The sequence below is a fragment of the Sebastes fasciatus genome, chromosome 22, assembly GCF_043250625.1.
Source record: "Sebastes fasciatus isolate fSebFas1 chromosome 22, fSebFas1.pri, whole genome shotgun sequence".
Classification (NCBI taxonomy): domain Eukaryota; kingdom Metazoa; phylum Chordata; class Actinopteri; order Perciformes; family Sebastidae; genus Sebastes; species Sebastes fasciatus.
The window spans coordinates 15965010-15983861 of NC_133816.1; the positions used below are offsets into that span (position 1 = coordinate 15965010).

Sequence of the window (18852 nt, forward strand, 5' to 3'; positions counted from 1 at the left end):
AGCATTTGTTGGCTAAAGAGCTCTTTGGAGACATTCACTCACTAATAACTGTAAAAAATCTGCATGTAGTGTGTTTCTCAAACTGACATGAACTGACATAAGAAGAAATAGAAAGCCCTCCCGAAACAGTCAGACTGCCCTCCCCTCTTCAAAAAGAAATGTTAGAGTACACTCACCCCTTTTCTGACCAGCTCCCCCAAATCATTTTCATACAGCCCCTAACATTTCCAGAATGATTTACTATATTTAGCTGTTGAGTCGTAACACTCGCATTCCTAAAATACCTTCTGCAAGTGAAACAATATTGAGGAGAAGAGCATGAAATCCTCAAAGAAATTCTTTCATGCATCCACTCTGCAGAAATTTCCAACATTTCCTGCCAAGCAATCTTGCCTGCACACACACACACACACACACACACACATACATAACTCAATACACACTCTGTTCCACTGGCTGATGTCCACGTGCAGCTACAAGGCAAAGCCATGCTGCCATGTGTGTGATGAAGAGTGTTCATGAGGCTAGAGAGAAGCTGATGGAATTGACAGGGTGTCATCACTGTGCTCATGAAGCACCCTTCAGACAGCCCCCCCACATCCCACCCCACATCTGTGCTATTGATCCACTGCGTGGTGGCTGGCATACTGAGTATCCTCATGCTATAATGGGGTTCAAACCAACTAGCTGCTGGGCCATAACAACCTTCACCTCAAGGTCTGCTGAACGTCAATCCCCCTTCACTGACAGCAGAGAGTGGCAGGCGGGCGGGGAGGGTTGACTAGCTCTGACAGATGGGACAGCAGGGACAAATGAGAGGGGACAGTGGGTGGTAATTGTGTGTGCATGTGCTTATATGCAGTCAAACAGGTCCTTCATATTGCTAGCAGCACGAAACGGAACCAATTCACCAAAGGCCAGCAAATTGAGCTGCAGAAATGCAGTGAAAATACAATATACAGTATATACAATATAAAAAACTACATTAATTTGAGACATAATTCAAATTACATTAAAGCTACACCGAGAAACTTTTGTGTTGATTCTGGCGGTCCCTGTGGACAAAAGTGGTAGTGTTTCCGAGCACCAGATTCCCTTTGGAAAACCTCTCATTTTACTGCTGCAGAAGTCTAACAGTGTGTTCGGCTCAATCCCGGTTCTGGTTCTCTCGTGCATCCCTTAACCTCCAGCGGGCTCGGCGATCCGGCCTAGATCTCCAGGCGTGAATGAATCAGATTCTTCCACTATCAGCCAAAACTCAACAGGCTGTGTGAGATTACACTATATGACCTTTAAATGATGCCAACAAGAGTGGGGCTTGGAACTCTCACTTTGTATTCACAGACACCCAGGAGGCCCTGTTATTGCTGGTATATTCACAAGCTCAGACTATAAATGTAGAACACATGCCATGTGCTGAAGGACACTAATTTGTTTTCTTCACGAGACAAGCTGCTCCAGAACATCTCTGGATAACATCAATACTCTGGCCTCTCATTAAAGCCCACACAAGCCCACAGTGACACTCGCTTTCTTCCGGGAAACTGCATAGACAATACAACGCACAGCAAGGTTTCACATTTGACAACTGTAACAAAGAGAATATTGACTAATCATTACAGCTCTAGACTTAATACTTCTTTAGGAAAACTGTCATAGTATAAAGAACACACCAGAAATACAACATTTTAGAATAGGCAAAAATAATATTATATAAACTGCATGTTTTTTTGCCCCAAACTGCATGTGATTATCATAAAGTGGGTATGTCTGTAAAGGGGAGACTCGTGGGTACCCATAGAACCCATTTTCATTCACATATCTGGAGGTCAAAGGTCAAGAAACCCCTTTGAAAATGGCCAATGACAGTTTTTCTTCGCCAAAATGTACCATAAGTTTGGAGCGTTATTTGGCGACAAGCTTATAAGACATGGTTGGTACCAATAGAATCCTTATGTTTTATAGTTTAATGTGATGCCAGTGCCTTCACTCTATCTGTAAAGCTGAGCCCGCTACAACCTCTGAAATATCCAATCGGATTTTTAAGAAGTTAATTAAAAATCTATATAGTGTTTTGGAGAATCGATACAGTATCACAGCACACACCGGAGGAAGCCAGATCTGGGTCTGTGCTGGGTCTGGGAGTGCCGGAGTTGCTAGAGCTGGAGCTGAAGGACTGTCTGGTGAACCTGCATGATTTCATCTGATTTCACTGGAATCCGACCCGTGGTACAGATGACAAGCTTTAAAAATAACTATATAGAAATAGCCAATCTACCCGCTGATGGTCTTATTTACTTATATAGGTCATATAGAGGCATCAGTATTAAACTGAGACTGCTTCATAACTAGTTAAAGATCCTCACAGTAACTTTGTAAAAGAATAAAACTGAATTTATTGCTTTTGGTGTCATCTCAATTACAAAATCCGCCTATGATCATCTTAGAAAAATAGCAAGAATTAAAGGACTGATGTCTCAGCGAGACTTTTGTTTATTTGGAGTAGACTATACTGTGATGTTGTCTTTACATGTCTTTCTAACAGCCCATCAAACAGCTGCATCTTTAGCTGTCCCCGGGGTCAAAACTGAACACTGAGAAGCAGCATTCTGCGGCTATGCACCACACATCCATCGTATCAGAGGAGGAGAATAATGATTGAAGATTGAACTATAATTGTGACAATATACGCAACATACTGGTCTAACTGCTTCTTGAAATTCCAGTGTCAAATACACAACAGTAAAGGCAAATATAGCTATTCCTGTACATATATCACGTTTGCTGCATGTGCTGTTTCCTGAGCTCATGCGTCGGATAAAGGAAGCAGAAATGGACGGTCACTTCCACTGACCTCTCTGATTGCTGCAGGTCAGATGATAAAACAGCCTTAATTTAGATACTGTTTTTAAATAGACCTGTTTATCAGGAAAGAGAGAGAGCATGCTGAATCTGTTGGATGATTTTATGCATGTCGAGACTTTAATTACATTCTTTAATCAAAACCAGAACCAGAACCATTAATCTAGACTGAATAAAAGGATGTTTTGAAGACTTGGAAAAGGCTTATAAGCACATCATGGGCTGAGCTTTTGAAGAAGTAACAAAACAAAGTATCCATTCCGGTTGAGATCAAAAAGGAAATGCATGCTAAATAATCAGTTTTTTACTACCTACCAATTACTGACAATAGATCTGCACAATATATACATTTTTGTATTGTTATCGCGATGTCAACTTGTGCAATAAAAGTCGTGAAAGACTATGATATTGCACTTTTGTTCAGTAACTTCAACAAAATAGAGCATAAATTGAACTAAAATAAGTAAATTGTGGAAGTAAAATGTATTTAAAGTAACTTCTGCAAAAAGTCATAGTTGGTTTTGGACAAACTGTAAATACAACATTGGCACAGTATTTTCTTATAAACATGTAAAAATGGTAGCAAAAAGTTTTCTATTTAAACATCCAGCAGACAGAGAGACACATTAGCATTCATTTAGAGTTGCAGGCCACCTGATGAAAGTAAGTCTCTCTTCTTTTAGCTCTGTTTTGGTCTCCACCAACTCCTGAGAAAAAACATCTGTCTCTTTAGCTGCTAAATGCTCCACTGTGTTCACCAGCTAGTCTCTAACTGTGTCTGTCTGCTGTTTGCTGCTGAGCAGATATAGTGGCTTTATCAGAACCTTCACTTGTCACTGAAAACCAACCAAGTAAAGACGCCAGAACAATGAGCTATACGAGAAGCTAAAAGGCTCAGTAGAGCTGAGGGGAACTGCAGAGATGGTGATAACTCTCTGTGGGTTTGTCACCAATTCATATTACACATCATCATTTGTTCCATTGTTGATTAGTGCAGCTTTAACAATGCATGGGAGTACATTTAGTTTTCACTTTTTATAACCCTTAAACATGTATTTTTTACTCAAATGAATATTTGTTCCATTAAACCTGTAGCAGACAAGTTGTCAGAACTCTGGCTGAAGCTGTCAGCCCTCCACAGGATCTCATTTTAGACATATAAGAACCTGAAAGAAGTAAAAAAGCACTTTCTGATAAAATGTCCAATTGTGTTTTTTTTGGGAAACAAACAGCTCCCTAAAATGCGCCTCCTTCTGTGGCAGACACAAGCTTTCTTTGTCCTCTGGAGGCTGTTGACCGTCTCTGGACACACAGACTGCTATTCAGACTGCTTACACACACACACACACACACACACACTCATACGAAACAAGAAGAGCCTCCAGTTTGCTCTTGATTCTATCAATGCGGCGTACCGCGCTGCTCTTCACATGTCCTGCTTGTCCTCATGCACACAGCAGACACACACGCGGTGACTTTATGTAGCACTCCAGGAGGCCCAGCGAAAGGCATGCCATCAATGTGACACATGCCCACAGACCCAGCGCCTGGAGGGCTGTCTAAATAGTCTCTATGAGCCCACACCAGTGCAAGTATGCTGTCAGCGCCTTCATATTCAGATCAGAGTGTGAGTCAGTCGGTGGCTGAGGAAGTGGAAGAGGTAGTGAATGAGCCTCAAAGGAAAAGGACTGATGCACATCCTCAGCTTGCACATCTTTTGTGGCTTATTGCTAAATCTCTGAAAAGTGTTTTTGTTTTTGTTTTTTTATTGAACTCTGGTCTCTTCATTTCCGGTGAATGTTATTGGGACTTGCAATTGATTATCTTATCTAACTCCCAAGATCCACTTTGTTTGAACCAATCCAACAGCATCCAATACAGTTTCAGGAGAAAACAGTGAAGAACTGATGTTATGTTACTGAGCACCAGTTGGATCCATTTACTCTGCTGTTCAAATGACGTTACATTTGGTGAAGAGCACATATGGCTTGTTTAGGATTCGAAACCTGAATTGAGGACTGGGACTGGGACTTGAGTCACAGACTTGAGACTTAATTGTGACTTGCAAAACAATGACTTGGTCCCACCTCTGGTAGCCTATACCATGTCAGTGAATTTAAACTACTGCTTGCAATCTGAGGATATACATTTATATGGACACATGTACACATTACATGGGATTTATTGTTTTTTGGGGGGGGTTTTACCGTGGTATCGAATTTGGTATCGAGAATCGTGGAAATTCACTGGTATTGGTATCGACTACTAGATTTCTTGTATCGTGACATCCCTACAAGATACTTCAGTCTGAACTGAAGTGGTCGACCGACCGACCGACCAACTTCAGTTGAAAAACTAGGTACCAAAATTTAGGATTATACAATATTTTCAAAATCAGTGGGTGTATTGCCTGCGGAGCACGGCTGTGCTTAGTGAGTTACACATTTTTCCGTTAGATTTTCATAATTCTTGTGTACACATGGACACTTTGGTGGTGCTAGTAAAAAGATCAGTGGGGTCAACCAAACAGATTAGGATTCATCCTCTAGGGACGACAAATATCCTCAGCAAATTTCCAGCCCTTAGTTTCTGAGAAAGATTGTCACTGAAAAACATATTGGTCAGGTCCAAAATTTGATTTGATGGTGGCACAAAAAGAATGGTCTAGAGCTCACCGAGAAAGGTTGGATTTATCCTCTGTGGACCATGAACATCCGAACCAAAACGTATGGCAATCTGGACCGTAGTTGTAGATTATCAAAGTGTCAGTTGGACAGACAGGCTGACCAATCAACTTTATCGGCCTTAGGCCTTGTCACTAATTGGGTCAGTCGCTGAAATGCTCCAGAAATCAAATGATCTTTGTTTCCTCTACTCTTGGCTCTGAGCTCACATGCATCTTAGAATAGAAATGCTTATCTAATACTTTAGACTCTTATTCAGTCATAGTTGAGTTACAGGCAGTGAATGTACAGATGGTGTAGCAGTGTTACACATGAAAACCTGACCTCATCTCTCTACTGACACTGAATAAAAGATTGAGATTGTATTTGTTTGTTTGATGCTTCCTCTCTGCTTAATTCAGCTGTCCTCGGGCCTCCATCACAGCTCCTGGTTGGTTTGTCATCAGCTGATGTGTCCGCAGGACAACCATGTAATAGGAATTGTGGTGGATAAAGTAATGGAAAGAAGAGAAAGAGAGAGAGACATAATGTTGGCTAATGAAAGGAGTCGGTGAACTACAGGAAGAGAGAGTGCGAGATCAAAGCAGAAAAACAACAAAGAACATGTGAGGTGAAGGAGGGAGGAAATTAACTATAATTCAAAGATATAAAGAGATAAATATCTCGGAGGAGAATGAGTCAGATCTGGGAGAGCAGTCTCACTGGACAGATCGACAGCTACGGATTTGCTAAACACCAGCATGACACAGCAAACTGAGCTGGGTACATCTGTGTACTGCCAGCTGAGTGACACATCTGTCTGGTATGATACCCTACCCTCCCCCCCCACACACACACACACACACATACTACAGCCAGCAGAAAGACAGGCTGGGCTCTGCTCTGATTACTGAGTAATTACTGATAAGGCCAGAGAGCAAACACACTGTTTAGAATTAAGACTGCAAATTATAAAATCATTTTACCTATAGTGTAAGGTCAAGGAAACATACAAAAGCAACTTATGGTCTAGAAGTGGAGATGTTTCAGTTTGGACCGAAGTGGTCACCTGACCCGCCAGATGGTTTGTTACACAGAACCATCTGAGAAGCCGTCATTGAGAAAAAAAAAAAAAGGTAAGGTGATTGGATGAACCATCTGTCAATCAAACTCTTGCCGAAGCCAGTCGGGAGAAGAGTGAAAACATCTTTTCCATCTAGAAAAGCCTTTAGTGTCATTCTTCTTCTTTTAATGAAGAAATACTCTTCAGCTCTGATAGAACTCATGTCATTGAAGCTACGCTAACCTCTTCAGGAGACGCCATTGTTGTTTAGAACACGCACACCTGAGCCAGGTAGCCCGTAGCTGCAGTAGCTCCTCGCAGGATGCTGATTGGTCCGTGTTGTGGCTGTCCGGACACAAACGCAACGTACTTGAAGCCTGACAAGATGGATTTTTGTGTGAGATGTGATCCCATGATTCTCGCGGGAACTCGTGACATTGCGAGAATCCAGCTGCCGTGCAAGGTTACTAAATAAATAAGGTAACTGTTCTCTGTCACCAGCAGTGGAAAATCCATAGATGTCAACCCAAACATTTTAGCCATGACTTCCCTGAGATATACGACATGTCAAATGCGCTGGACCGGGACTTATCCCCTGTTATCCTTCACTAATTAAATGACAAGTCGAGTTTACATATACAGAATGTACCATCACTACTGCAATGATGATGTTGTTGTTGATGATGTGCTCATTGACAGATGCTTCCCCTGGTTGGAGAAACAATTAACCAGTCACATCTTTGTAGGCGGGATTAAGAATAGTGATGTCAAATGACACAAAAATGTCACGTAAATGAGATGCTTAAATCTTTTTCCAGGTGTGAATGTGAACATTAAACATCAACAACATTCAAATTGGCTAGTCACGTCCAGTTTATATTAATATGGTGGCAGGTTTTCCACTGTAACGGCTAAAACTTGATAGTTTTGACATTTGATTTGACTTTAGAAAACTTCCTCATCTGTGCAGCCATGCCTGAAGAAAAGAAAGCTGAGATCCCCAGCACCTCTATATCCCCCCCTCTGTTGCAGTGTATGTGTGGGATATTGACTGAGGCATACGGGCTGAATAGCTGGGTTTGTCAGAGCTGGAGGGCAGGATGATGAATGAGATTTTACAGACATCTGTTGATTTCTGCCAGCCAGAGTTCATAGGTGGATGTGCTGGTTGCCAAAAGAGAAAATATAATGATGAATCAGGATGAAATGGCTCAATTCTTACACGTTTGTCGACATGATACAGATGTCACATTCAGTACATCATTGAAAGTATAGGCCTGTTTTACTGCGGTGATTCATTGACACACGTGTAATGCATATCATTTTTTGTAATCCCTCCATTACTTAATGGAGAGAAACTACAGATAAAATGGGTTTCTTATATAAAGCATGTTCCTATATTGAGGAATGACTGTACAGTCAACCATCATGTCTGTGCTTGACTATGGAGATGCATTATACTCTCATGCAGATAGCTCGACCTTTGGACAATTTGATGCGGTTTGTGCTTTGCTTTTTCATTACAGGACATAATGTGTCACATAGTGTGACATGATTTTTGACTGCAAAAAGGGATCATTAATCATGATTTCTGTTGGTTTAGGGGATATTTGAGGCTTCAAGGGGATAAAAAAACAAAATACTGTGAATAACAACATGTAAAAATAATGACATCGTAGATCGTAAGAACCTTTATTCTATATTTGTGGTGCACTATGACTATGCAACATGCATTGCATTATTATCTAGGTTGACAACAGTCTGAACAACCTTGGGAGAAGGGAATGGGAAGAGGCTTTGGCTAATGTTCTTTTCTTTGCAAATAAACAACAAACAGTTTATGGGAAATGAAGTTCTGATTTTGAGAAAGCATTAAAGATACCACTGGTGTGAGAGAGGTTATTAAGAATCTATACTATGGTCTCATTTAAGTATTACAAGTATTACAGTTAATTTGGTAATAATAAGATGACTAAAACTTAAAAAAAATATCTAAGAATAATTCTTATATGAATCTCCATGTTTCTATACGTAAAGACATTAACCATGTGTACTGTACCGAACATATTCTATCACATAGTATCTGCTCTGCTGGGAAAATGCTTAGTCACGTCCTCCAAGGTGGAGACAGAGACAGAGGCGGATGCTGCAGGAGGAGACGACGTACCCTTGAGCACAACTGTGACCCAGCTACTGCTCCTGAGCCCAACCATCCTCAAGCCACCTGCACTTTATACAATCAAATCTAAATACACACCAAAGATGTGATAGAGAATCGCTGAGAATGTAGAATCTCTGTTTCACAGCAGCAGTGTGAGATCTCAGTGACATCACTTCAGGTGATGGATGAGGGTCTGACAGCACCAGAGAGCACACACAGACAGTACACACTCCTTACCTCTCACACCACCTATCACCTTTTTTTCAGAAATCAATATGTATACAATATATTTGGTGTGTTTTTTTTGTTTTTGATTTTTAAAAATCATAATTTAAAAAAGAAATCTGAATTTAATTAATGTTAATTATACAGTATATATTCCATATATTATATATCTATATGAATTGTTTTGCAGTGATATTATCCCCCCTGTATTGGTGTTATCCAGAGGGCATGAATGTGTGTCACTGACTGGATATTCAGCACTAAATATAGACTGAACTAGTTGCTAGACCCCATCTGCGACCTCGCCACTCCATACATTACTCCAGGATTCAAGTCACTGAGTAACACACTGAGGTTGACGTGAGTTTTGACAGTCTGGTCTAGACCACCAGGTGTGAAGGAGCTGTCAGCAGCAAAAGGTCTACTGGGAATCAGTGCTAATGTTAACAAGCTGGGAGAACTAGCCTCCACTTTCCGAGTATAAACATAGAAAACTTGAAAGCTTGAAGTTCAGACAGTTTTCTTTTGGTTGAAAAATTGGAATTTTGCTGCTCATTTTTCATCCTGTCTGACTTAATTTTAACAATGACACTGCGTTTCCAGATCTCAACAATTACTTTGATGAGTACAATGTTATTATTAGGAATGATGGGAAACAATACAAAAATAAAACCCAGAATTATCCTTTCAATCTCACTTTCACTTTCAGACATCTAAACCGTTGTGGGATTTGAACCGGCTAACTCAATCTCCCCTCCCCATCGATCCATATTTCTCACTGAGCTGCAAAGACGTAAACTGAAGCCTGATGTGCTGCCTTAGTGACTATCACATTAACACCCTTTAATTGATCACTACCACTGCACTGCATTCTCTTCTCCCCTCTCTCTCTCTCTGTTTACATCCATGTTAAGAATCACACTGCCGGCGTTACCTCCGTCACAATGTGACCTTGGCTGAGACAGAAAAATCGAGTGGCAGATGTCCTCCTCTACAGGAGCAGAACTGGTGGCGAACCACACGTCCACCCCCCTCTAACCGCCATGTCCCTCATCACAGCCTCAATGTTAATCACTCCACTTTTAATATCCTGAAGCCTGCGATGGCTACAAACAGGAACTGGCCTCTGTTTTACTTCTGAGCTTCTGAGGTGAAACGAAATGGAAGAAGTTAATTTGTTCTTCATGGCAGCGTAGCCTAGAGGAAGTCATACGCTTCCTGAGCGGCTCCTGAGTTCATAATGTGAATGTGTATGAAAAGCTCAAAGCTCCTATCTGCAGGGATTTAATGCAATTATAGCATTTCTCAAAGTGTAGCAGCGTAAGTGTGGGAAAATAGACAATCTTGTTGAAAACTGGTGCAGTCTTTGTGTTGCTTTCAGCTTATTCATCATCTCACAGAGACCAATCTGTGTCTTTTTTAAACTAGCACTAGCGTAGGTGCCATAGTGGGAAATTCGCAAATTCACATCACTGACACACCTACCCGACATCGGAGAACTAGCGGCGACGAAGGCCACTAATTTGCACTTGAACACACCGCAAAGAGTACAGCCGACGGCCAACTGCCACATACGTTCTGCGCCTGCGTGAGAGGAAATAACTCTCCACACCAGCAGGCAGCGGTTGTCTGTATTCATCATTCAAAAAGGGAAACAGGAAGACAGAGGATGGCGGATATACAAGCCGTTGTTGTGATACGTACATGAAACAAAGCGGCGTTTGCCCACCATTTTCACACCACTCTCACTCACCACTTAGCTTCATTCCAGATGGCCATGTCGCTGTGATAATATCCGTGTACTGGAATGATCAGGTGAGATATGAATAAGCCTTCTGTGTTTTTCCTCTTGACTTTCCTCGTTGGCTTGCTTTCCGCACTTCTATTTCTCTTCCCGTTCACTGATTGGTTTAAGCTGCAATCAGAGTGATTTCTCTCAACGACGAGCTTCGCCGGCGATTAAATATGCTGAATCACCCGAAAAAACTCTGACACAGGCAGACAAGAGCCAACTCGGCCGACAGACGCTCACCGACTGTCAGCTGGGTGTGTCAGGGCCTTTAAACGTGATTTAAGCCAGATAATAATTATACTAATTATAAGACAAAATGACAAAACAATCTGCCTTGCTGACCACTGAGGTCATTATTCTCTTGTGTGTCCTTCTGTTTCAAGAGTTAAGGCAGTTGCACTTCTATAATAAGGCTACAGGAATAAATATTCATATCATTTAGTGCATATTTAGAGTGTTTGTTTTGCACCTGTCATTTCCTCAGAGCTCTGACTGGACTTGATCATCATGAAGGTCGTTAGCATTGAGTAACTGACTGCATATGCACGTGACATCTCTCTCTCTGAAGCTACGATACCTGTGTGTGTTTCCTACTGGGATGAACTCAAACCAACAATGGGTCTGATCCTTCTTTCTCTTCCCGGCTGATAAAAAGACCAGCTCTCAAGATCACTTTGATTTGACCATTTAATATTGCCTAGTCACTTGCCTACTAGTGTGTGTACATGTGCACGAGAGACACAAACAAAACAGGGAAACAATCATAAAAACACTAACAGTGGCCAAAAACTACACACAGCATCTTTAAATCACTAAAATGAGGACTTGAGACTAAACTTGCACAGGACTGCTCTGAGAATGTATTCACTTAAGACGTAACTGTCTGAAAACTTCACTTGATTTGAGCAAAAACTTGATCAGATGTAAAGTTTTGACATGGTAAAATACAATACCAAAAAAAAAAAACAGCATCAGGCAGGCCTTGCGTGGCCATACACCTTAAATATTTCATTATTAGGCCTATGCACTAAAAGGATTTGGTCTCAGTTCTGTACAAGCTCTATTAACACAGACTACAAGGGAAACGTTGTAATGCTGCGTCATTTTAATATATATAATGGTCAGCATTCAACGATTCGAAAGGCCATTCACTCACTAAGATTTGTGTCTTGACTCGGACTTAAAGATAGGGTAATCTGAAAAAACCAACTCATTGTTGCCATCTCTTTTCCAATGAAAGACGCTGGCAGCACTAGCTCCAAAAGTCCCGAAATCTAGAGAGAAAGTCACCAAGTCATCGTCCCTTCAGGCCTCCCTTCAAAGACACTCCCCCAAAATTATCATATGAACGTAAACAAATCAGACATGCAGACATGATGAACCTGAACATGCTACATGCATATTATCACTATTACAGGATTTCTGGGTATTGAAATCATCATAACCCCAAATTGCAGCCTCAGATCATTCTCACAGACTCTCTGATGTCTCCCCTGGCACTGACTTTGCATTCCTGTCACTCCAGCCGTGTGTGTACACATTAGGACATCAGTGCCGCCAGGCCGGTGACACTGATACCACCACACACCTGTTGGTTGAAAGGCATCGACGTGGAAAAAGGGCCGTAAACAGATTCACCTTTTACAAAAGACAACATGCTGCATTTGAGTGTCGGAGCACTCTTGTGTTTAATGCTATCTGACAGAAGCACATGTTGGCTCTCTCCTATGTAGGCTGTGACTCATTCACAAGCACACTGTGACCTGCAGTTTGGCAGGCTGATGAAAAGGAAAGAAAAAGAGATGGCATCTATTTCAACATGCTCAGGACATGCAAGTGCATTTGCAACACTGAGGGGGCAACATACTGCAAATAGTAGCTTTGGTATTATCAACAGTGCACAGGAAGAAATCATCTTCATATATAATAAATAATAATAAATAATAATGATAATAATAATAAATAATAAATAACAATAATAATAAATTAATAAATAACAATAATAATAATAAATTAATAAATAATAATACAAATAAATAATAATAAATAATAATAATAATTAAATAATCATCTTCACACCCTCACTACCACCCCTGCTCTGGAAAAACAACATAATTAGCAGCAGGACAGCTTCATGACTCTCCATCTCCATGTTAAGTGTCACATTCAGGAAAACGCCTTCCCAACTAGAAGACATCTCTTCATGGGACAAACTATCCAGCAGCACTTCAGTATCTGCGACGTGCAGTATGTCAGCAGCGACAATACGTCACACACCAAACCCCATTCCAAAATCTAATCAGGTTTATGCATACATGACATCCAATGACGTAGACAGCAAATATGCATACATGACATCCAATGACGTAGACTCTCACATATGTGTTTGGGTATTATGTTAAATTCGGCGTGCACTGGATTTACCATGCAGCACTTATTTCCATGAAATGTGAACTTTTACAGCAGATCATAGAAAAAAAAATCATTGTTTATTTTTTTTGACGCACCTATTGATTTTTAAATTCAGATTTTATTTCAACTTATATCCATGGTTAAGGTATTAAATGCACGCCGAATTAAAGAGTAGTTTCTGCTAACTCAGATTGCATCTGAAATCATGCTTTTGCACGCAGGTGCCCTTGCAAGATGACCGAGTAAGTGTCAAATTGATGTATTTTTAAATGAAGTTTGGTATGTTTGTAAAAATAGATTGTTTTCGTGCATGCACAGACCTGTCGGTTTGTAGTGGGCTCCTCGTTGGGTGAAGGTGTCCCTCCTTCGAGCGATGCTTGGGTGACTGGAGAAGAAGCCATGTCCACCCTGTCAGTCAGTCACTAACAACCGCTCCTGGTGCCACTTTCCTCGGCGTCCTGCAGCATTCAGCCCCGCTGCACGCTGCTGCTGCTGCGAGAGGACCGGTACAGGCAATGGTTCTCCTGTCCGAGCACAGTGACTCTCTGTCCGGCTACACAGTGGGAGCCACTGTCCCTCCTCCGGACGGTGCTCGTATGTTTGTAGTCCAGTCCAGACAGATGACGTTTACTCACTCTCACTCTTCATCCACACACACACTCACTCTCTCCCTCTGTCACACACTCCTTCTCTCTGTCTCTGACTTCATTAGTTCACTGTGCTGTGGAAACACAGAGAAGATTCTTATTATACATCTCCTTCCTCTCTTCTATGCATCAGTGTGCGTGTGAATCTGTGTTGCAGCACCAGTCTCATTCATTTTAGCTCAGTGCAACATTTCATTGGCATGACAGGGCATGTCAACACAATATGTTGATTATAGACAATAATGCATGTGGTTAATGCAACTTAGATGTGCCTAATTTAGTGCATTTAGGATGAACCCCAGGGGTAAATACGTATTATACACTGTGGTCTGACTTCATTAGTTCACTGTGCTGTGGCTTATTTTACATCTTCCTCTCTTTTATGCATCAGTGTGCATGTGAATCTGTGTTGCAGCACCACTCTTTAACCAGTCTCATTCATTTTAGCTCAGTGCAACATCTCATTGGCATGACAGGACATGTTGTCAACACAATATGTTGATTATAGACAATAATGCATGTGGATAATGCAACTTAAATGTGCCTGATTTAGTGCATTGAGGATGAACACCAGGGGTAAATACGTATTATACACTGTGGTTAGATGACAGCAGTAAAATCCCTGCCTCCCACACACACCTCACACGTTTCTAGCAGTAAGATGTGTCATGATATTGCATGTCATCGCAGCATCGTCAACCCCCTGCTTCTGTTTTGTACTTCCACTTGTGATGATCTTCTATGCCTGAATACTGACGCATGTTAGGCTGAGACTGGGACTTTCAAATAAACAAAAAAGCCAGGTGTTACCCACCATATCATACACACCTGCCTATCATCACCATGCAGGGTGTTATGGGGGGGGATGGTGGTCTGTGTTATGGGGGGTTGGGGTACCAAGAGGGAGACCCTCAGCCATCCGATTTGTCACAGGGGATGCTCTGGGGGGAGTGCGGTGCTGGGATGAAGAAGATGGACGATGGGGGGGTGGGAGTCTGGTTCTAGATGATTGGTTAAACTGGTTAAGGGCGGTGACATTGGACTGCCCCTCTGGGTGACCCCAGAACAGAGGCTGAACAGAAGAATGGGAGAGGGGCTCGCTTATATCCTAAATCAAGGATTGTTGAAAAGACACAGAATCACATTGAATCTGGCTCAGACATTTGAGAGCCAGTCGTGATGTTGACTGATTCCAGTTGAATATCAATTAGTCCAGCGGTTTCAATCTTTTTGGCTTGTAACCCAATTTTAAACAAAACAATCTTTACCTGCGACCCCTTCAACCAAAGACAGTTTTCCCCTTTTATTAGAATATTAAAGTCCCAAACACGTAAAAGGGTTCAGTAATGTACAAAAAAACAAATATTATAGGAAAGACTAAATAAATAAGCAAGTTTGTGTGTCATACATGTGTTTTTTTTCTGCTTTCCTCTTCAGTTAATAATCTCGTAAACCCTCAGAGCCTTGTGGGGGTCATGACCTCCAGTTTGGGAACAACTGAATTAGTCAATTGTCAATTAGTTCAAACCAATTATTATAAGAAAAGGATGAGTCAGCATGCCTGAAAGACAACTTCAGCAGTCTGTTGTGCTGAGCTGGATTCAAACATTGTGCTGTAAGTGAGTTTATTGTGTCTTTTTATCTGAAAGGTATGTTTGACTTTATCCCTTATTGTCCATCAGCGTTAGATACTTCCTAATGACACTGACCTAACCTTCCATTACAGGGATGTGTTCAGACAGAAAAACAGTACTGCGTGAAAAAATACAGCCCTCTAATTAGCACAGCGGGTGTGCAAACACAGAGGGCTCCAGCAAAATGATGCGTCATCCGGCAAAAATGGTGAACCTGGCACCGCAACACAACGCAAGGTCATCCTGCAAGGCACCGTGTTGGCCAATCAAACACGTGCAAGTGCACATTCCTGGTAGATTATACTTTGTAACGTGCATATTTCTATTGTTTACCTCACCATTGTCACAAGGGAGGATAAAATGAGTATCAATGTGAGAACTATCCAGAGTTGTAAAATCCCTCCTCATAGTATTATGAACTGCTGTGTGTCATCGTGTTTCATCATGTCACCGGTGCCCCCAACAATGCAACCCCTTGCATTTTTAAATGTTTTTCATCCGAACAACCAGACTTCTAATAAAACTTTGCCGCCTTGAGTAAGATTATGTAACTTTGTAAATAATAAATAACTCAGTCTTTTTCTTAAAAAATTAATGAATGTGAATTTCAAAGCATTTAATCACATCCTTGCTCAATTTAATAAACTCAGTGGTTTTACCACTGCAACTGTACTTGGTCTGGTATGACCAGTAGTTTATGGTGGCTATGTTGCTACAGTTAAAGCTGCATTAGTGTGTTGTGTATTTACACATCCAGCAGACATTCATTTGGAGTCACCAGCTGATTAATGTCCAATAAATCCCTCTCTTTTAGCTCTGTTTTGGTCTCCACCAACTCTAACCCTAACCATATCTGTCTCTTTAGCTGCTTAATGCTCCACTATGTTCACCAGTTGGTCTCTAACTGTGTTTGTCTGCTGTTTGCTGCTGAGTAGGTAGTGCACAGTGGCTTTATCAGAGCTTTATCACTGAAAACAGCTGCTGGAAACCAGGCTGATGAGAGCTGTGAGAGTGAACTAAAACAATAAAGTTGAGCTTAAAGATGCTAAACACTTTGTATAACTGAGGGGTGCAGTCTGTGGGTTTTCATCACAAGCAACCCCTTTCACATTACACAGTGATCACATCCACATTCACCCACTGTTACTGTAAATATATTGATTACTGCAGCAACTCTTGTGGATCCAATGAGCCCAACTGTATTCATGTGTGATGATGTTAGTCCCCATAGGAGCCATTTCATTGTAGTGAGTTTTGAAACTTGACCTCACTGTATAAAATGACCTGTGGTGACCTCTAGGATAATCACAGTCTCATGAAACTTTACAGTCACAAACTAGAGACCTAGAGCATTCAGAGGATGTATGGCTTTCCTAGGTATACTGACAATAAGGGGTTTTCTGAGCAGTTTACACAACAGAAGTGCTCGCCATCCAATCGCTGAAAAATGTAATTCTTGCAGAAATCTCCAAATGTCAAAATGTTTTGGTACCAAATCACAGCATGTTTTTTTCTAAGATGTTCTTCTAGGTCTTAGTATCTTAATGTGTGCTTTTTTAGAGGGATTATTGGTCATTTTTGTATCAATTCTTGAGTGGTAAAAAATGGATAAATTTAGCACCAAATCTTTGTAACAAATGGTATCAACCCAAAAATTCCTGCAACAAATTATCAGACATAATAGAGTACTATGGGGATGGCTATCATATACTTCCATCATAATGTTCTTAAACCCATATACACTTTCACTATTTATTAATTATTTAATTCATGTTTGTTCCTGATTCATGACTAGATCAACTTGGCACACAGTGCTGAACAGCATCTCAAATTAATCTTCAGGTTCCCAGCTTTCAGATGATGTACACCACTTATATGTGACATCTACTGTTGACCTGCTATCTCCCCCTAAAGATCCCCCTGTACCCCTTTAAAAAAAGACAAAAACAGGTCTATTGTGGGTCTCAGAGGGTGGAAGTAGGTGTTGCCTTTAATCCATAACTGTAGCTAGAGTAGCCACTAGACAGTAAAAGTTGTAAAATAGATGACATATGTCAAATTTAACAGATTTGTGCTTGTCAACATGTAATGTTCTCAGTCATCTGCCTACTGTGAGTATGTTGCACTGAAAAAGATCAATACCTGTGTTGCAATTATTAAAATCCATGTAAAACAAATCATCCCTTGAGATAACCTTTAAACCATCAGAGCCCAGAAACACATCTGACCTTGAAGCAGGTTAGAGCGCCTTTTTTCTTCTGCACTTCAACATACATACACATAGTGACCCAGTGGACTTACAGGCAGAAGAGGAGAGCTGCCTGTGGTAATCAAAAGAAAGATAGATGACGCAATATTTCTGAGTGGAGGAGGAACTGGGACCCAAAGGTTGCAAACCTTGTTAATCAGAGACAGACGGATAGGATCAAGACTTCTCCTGGACAGCTCCAGTATTATCTAGACAGATCAGAGCTCCAAAGGTTAAGTTCATCTCAGGATTTCCATGTCTCTCGGTGTGCATGCACGAGGCTGAGAGCAGGCAAAGGGTTATTTTAGCATTGGGCAGGAATGACTCAGTTCACCTGTCAAAGAATATCACAGCTGGGTGAAAACCCCAAGCATTAGTGAACAAGGACTGCTGTGGCTCCAAGGGAGCAACGACTTCACTGCTGTGTTTATGTGCATTAATGTTTTATGGATATACACCGCTATATTGGTTTGGATTGATACACTGTAAAACACATTCAGCGGAATCAACTCATCTTTTATAAAGTAAACTGATTTCAAGTTAAATCAACTTATTGTTTTTATTCTAAGACCATTTCAGAACTTATGAATGATTGAAGTCATTTGACATGAAATTATGAGCTGAATGAACGTACTGCTCACTAAACACATTCAATTAAGTCTCTAAAGGAACAGGATTAGCATACTAATAGACTTCCCAGCATGCATTGTTTGAGGATTTAAACCCTCCACGGACCCATACATGCATATATGTGCCCACATGTGTCCAGATGCTATGGATAAATGCAGACAGAGGTGACACAGAGTGTCTGAATCAATGACATGTTTATCTCCGCATGATCAAGTCTGGTGTGGCACGATGCCCTGAGTTCTGAAGATGTCTGGACATGTCTGCTACGAAAAGGGACTGAAGCATGTTTCTGTGAGTCTCAGGCCGTCCTGACTTGAGTCCAGTGTGGGGTTTAATATTTCATTTTAATTTCACTTGTAAATCTTGCCTCATGTGGCTCTTCTGCGCGTGTCTGCAGGGAAAGGGAGTAATGTGTGACGTCATCCTCTATCTGAGTCACAGCGTCTGATAGACTGAGGGCTGAGAGCCTGCAGCCTGCTATCTCCTTCTGATCTGCTAATGTTTTGTTTGTGATT

At 41.2% G+C, this 18852-nt stretch overlaps 1 protein-coding gene across 1 annotated transcript in view; it reads right to left on the minus strand.

Annotated features, from left to right (window-relative positions):
• Positions 1 to 13949, minus strand: part of ank2b (ankyrin 2b, neuronal) — a 176320-nt gene extending 162371 nt beyond the window's left edge. Inside the window, exon 1 of the mRNA XM_074623608.1 lies at positions 13499 to 13949. Coding sequence (XP_074479709.1) covers positions 13499 to 13579 — 81 coding nt within the window. The 5' untranslated portion in view covers positions 13580 to 13949. The remainder of the gene's footprint in view (positions 1 to 13498) is intronic.
• Positions 13950 to 18852: the final 4903 nt, after the last annotated feature.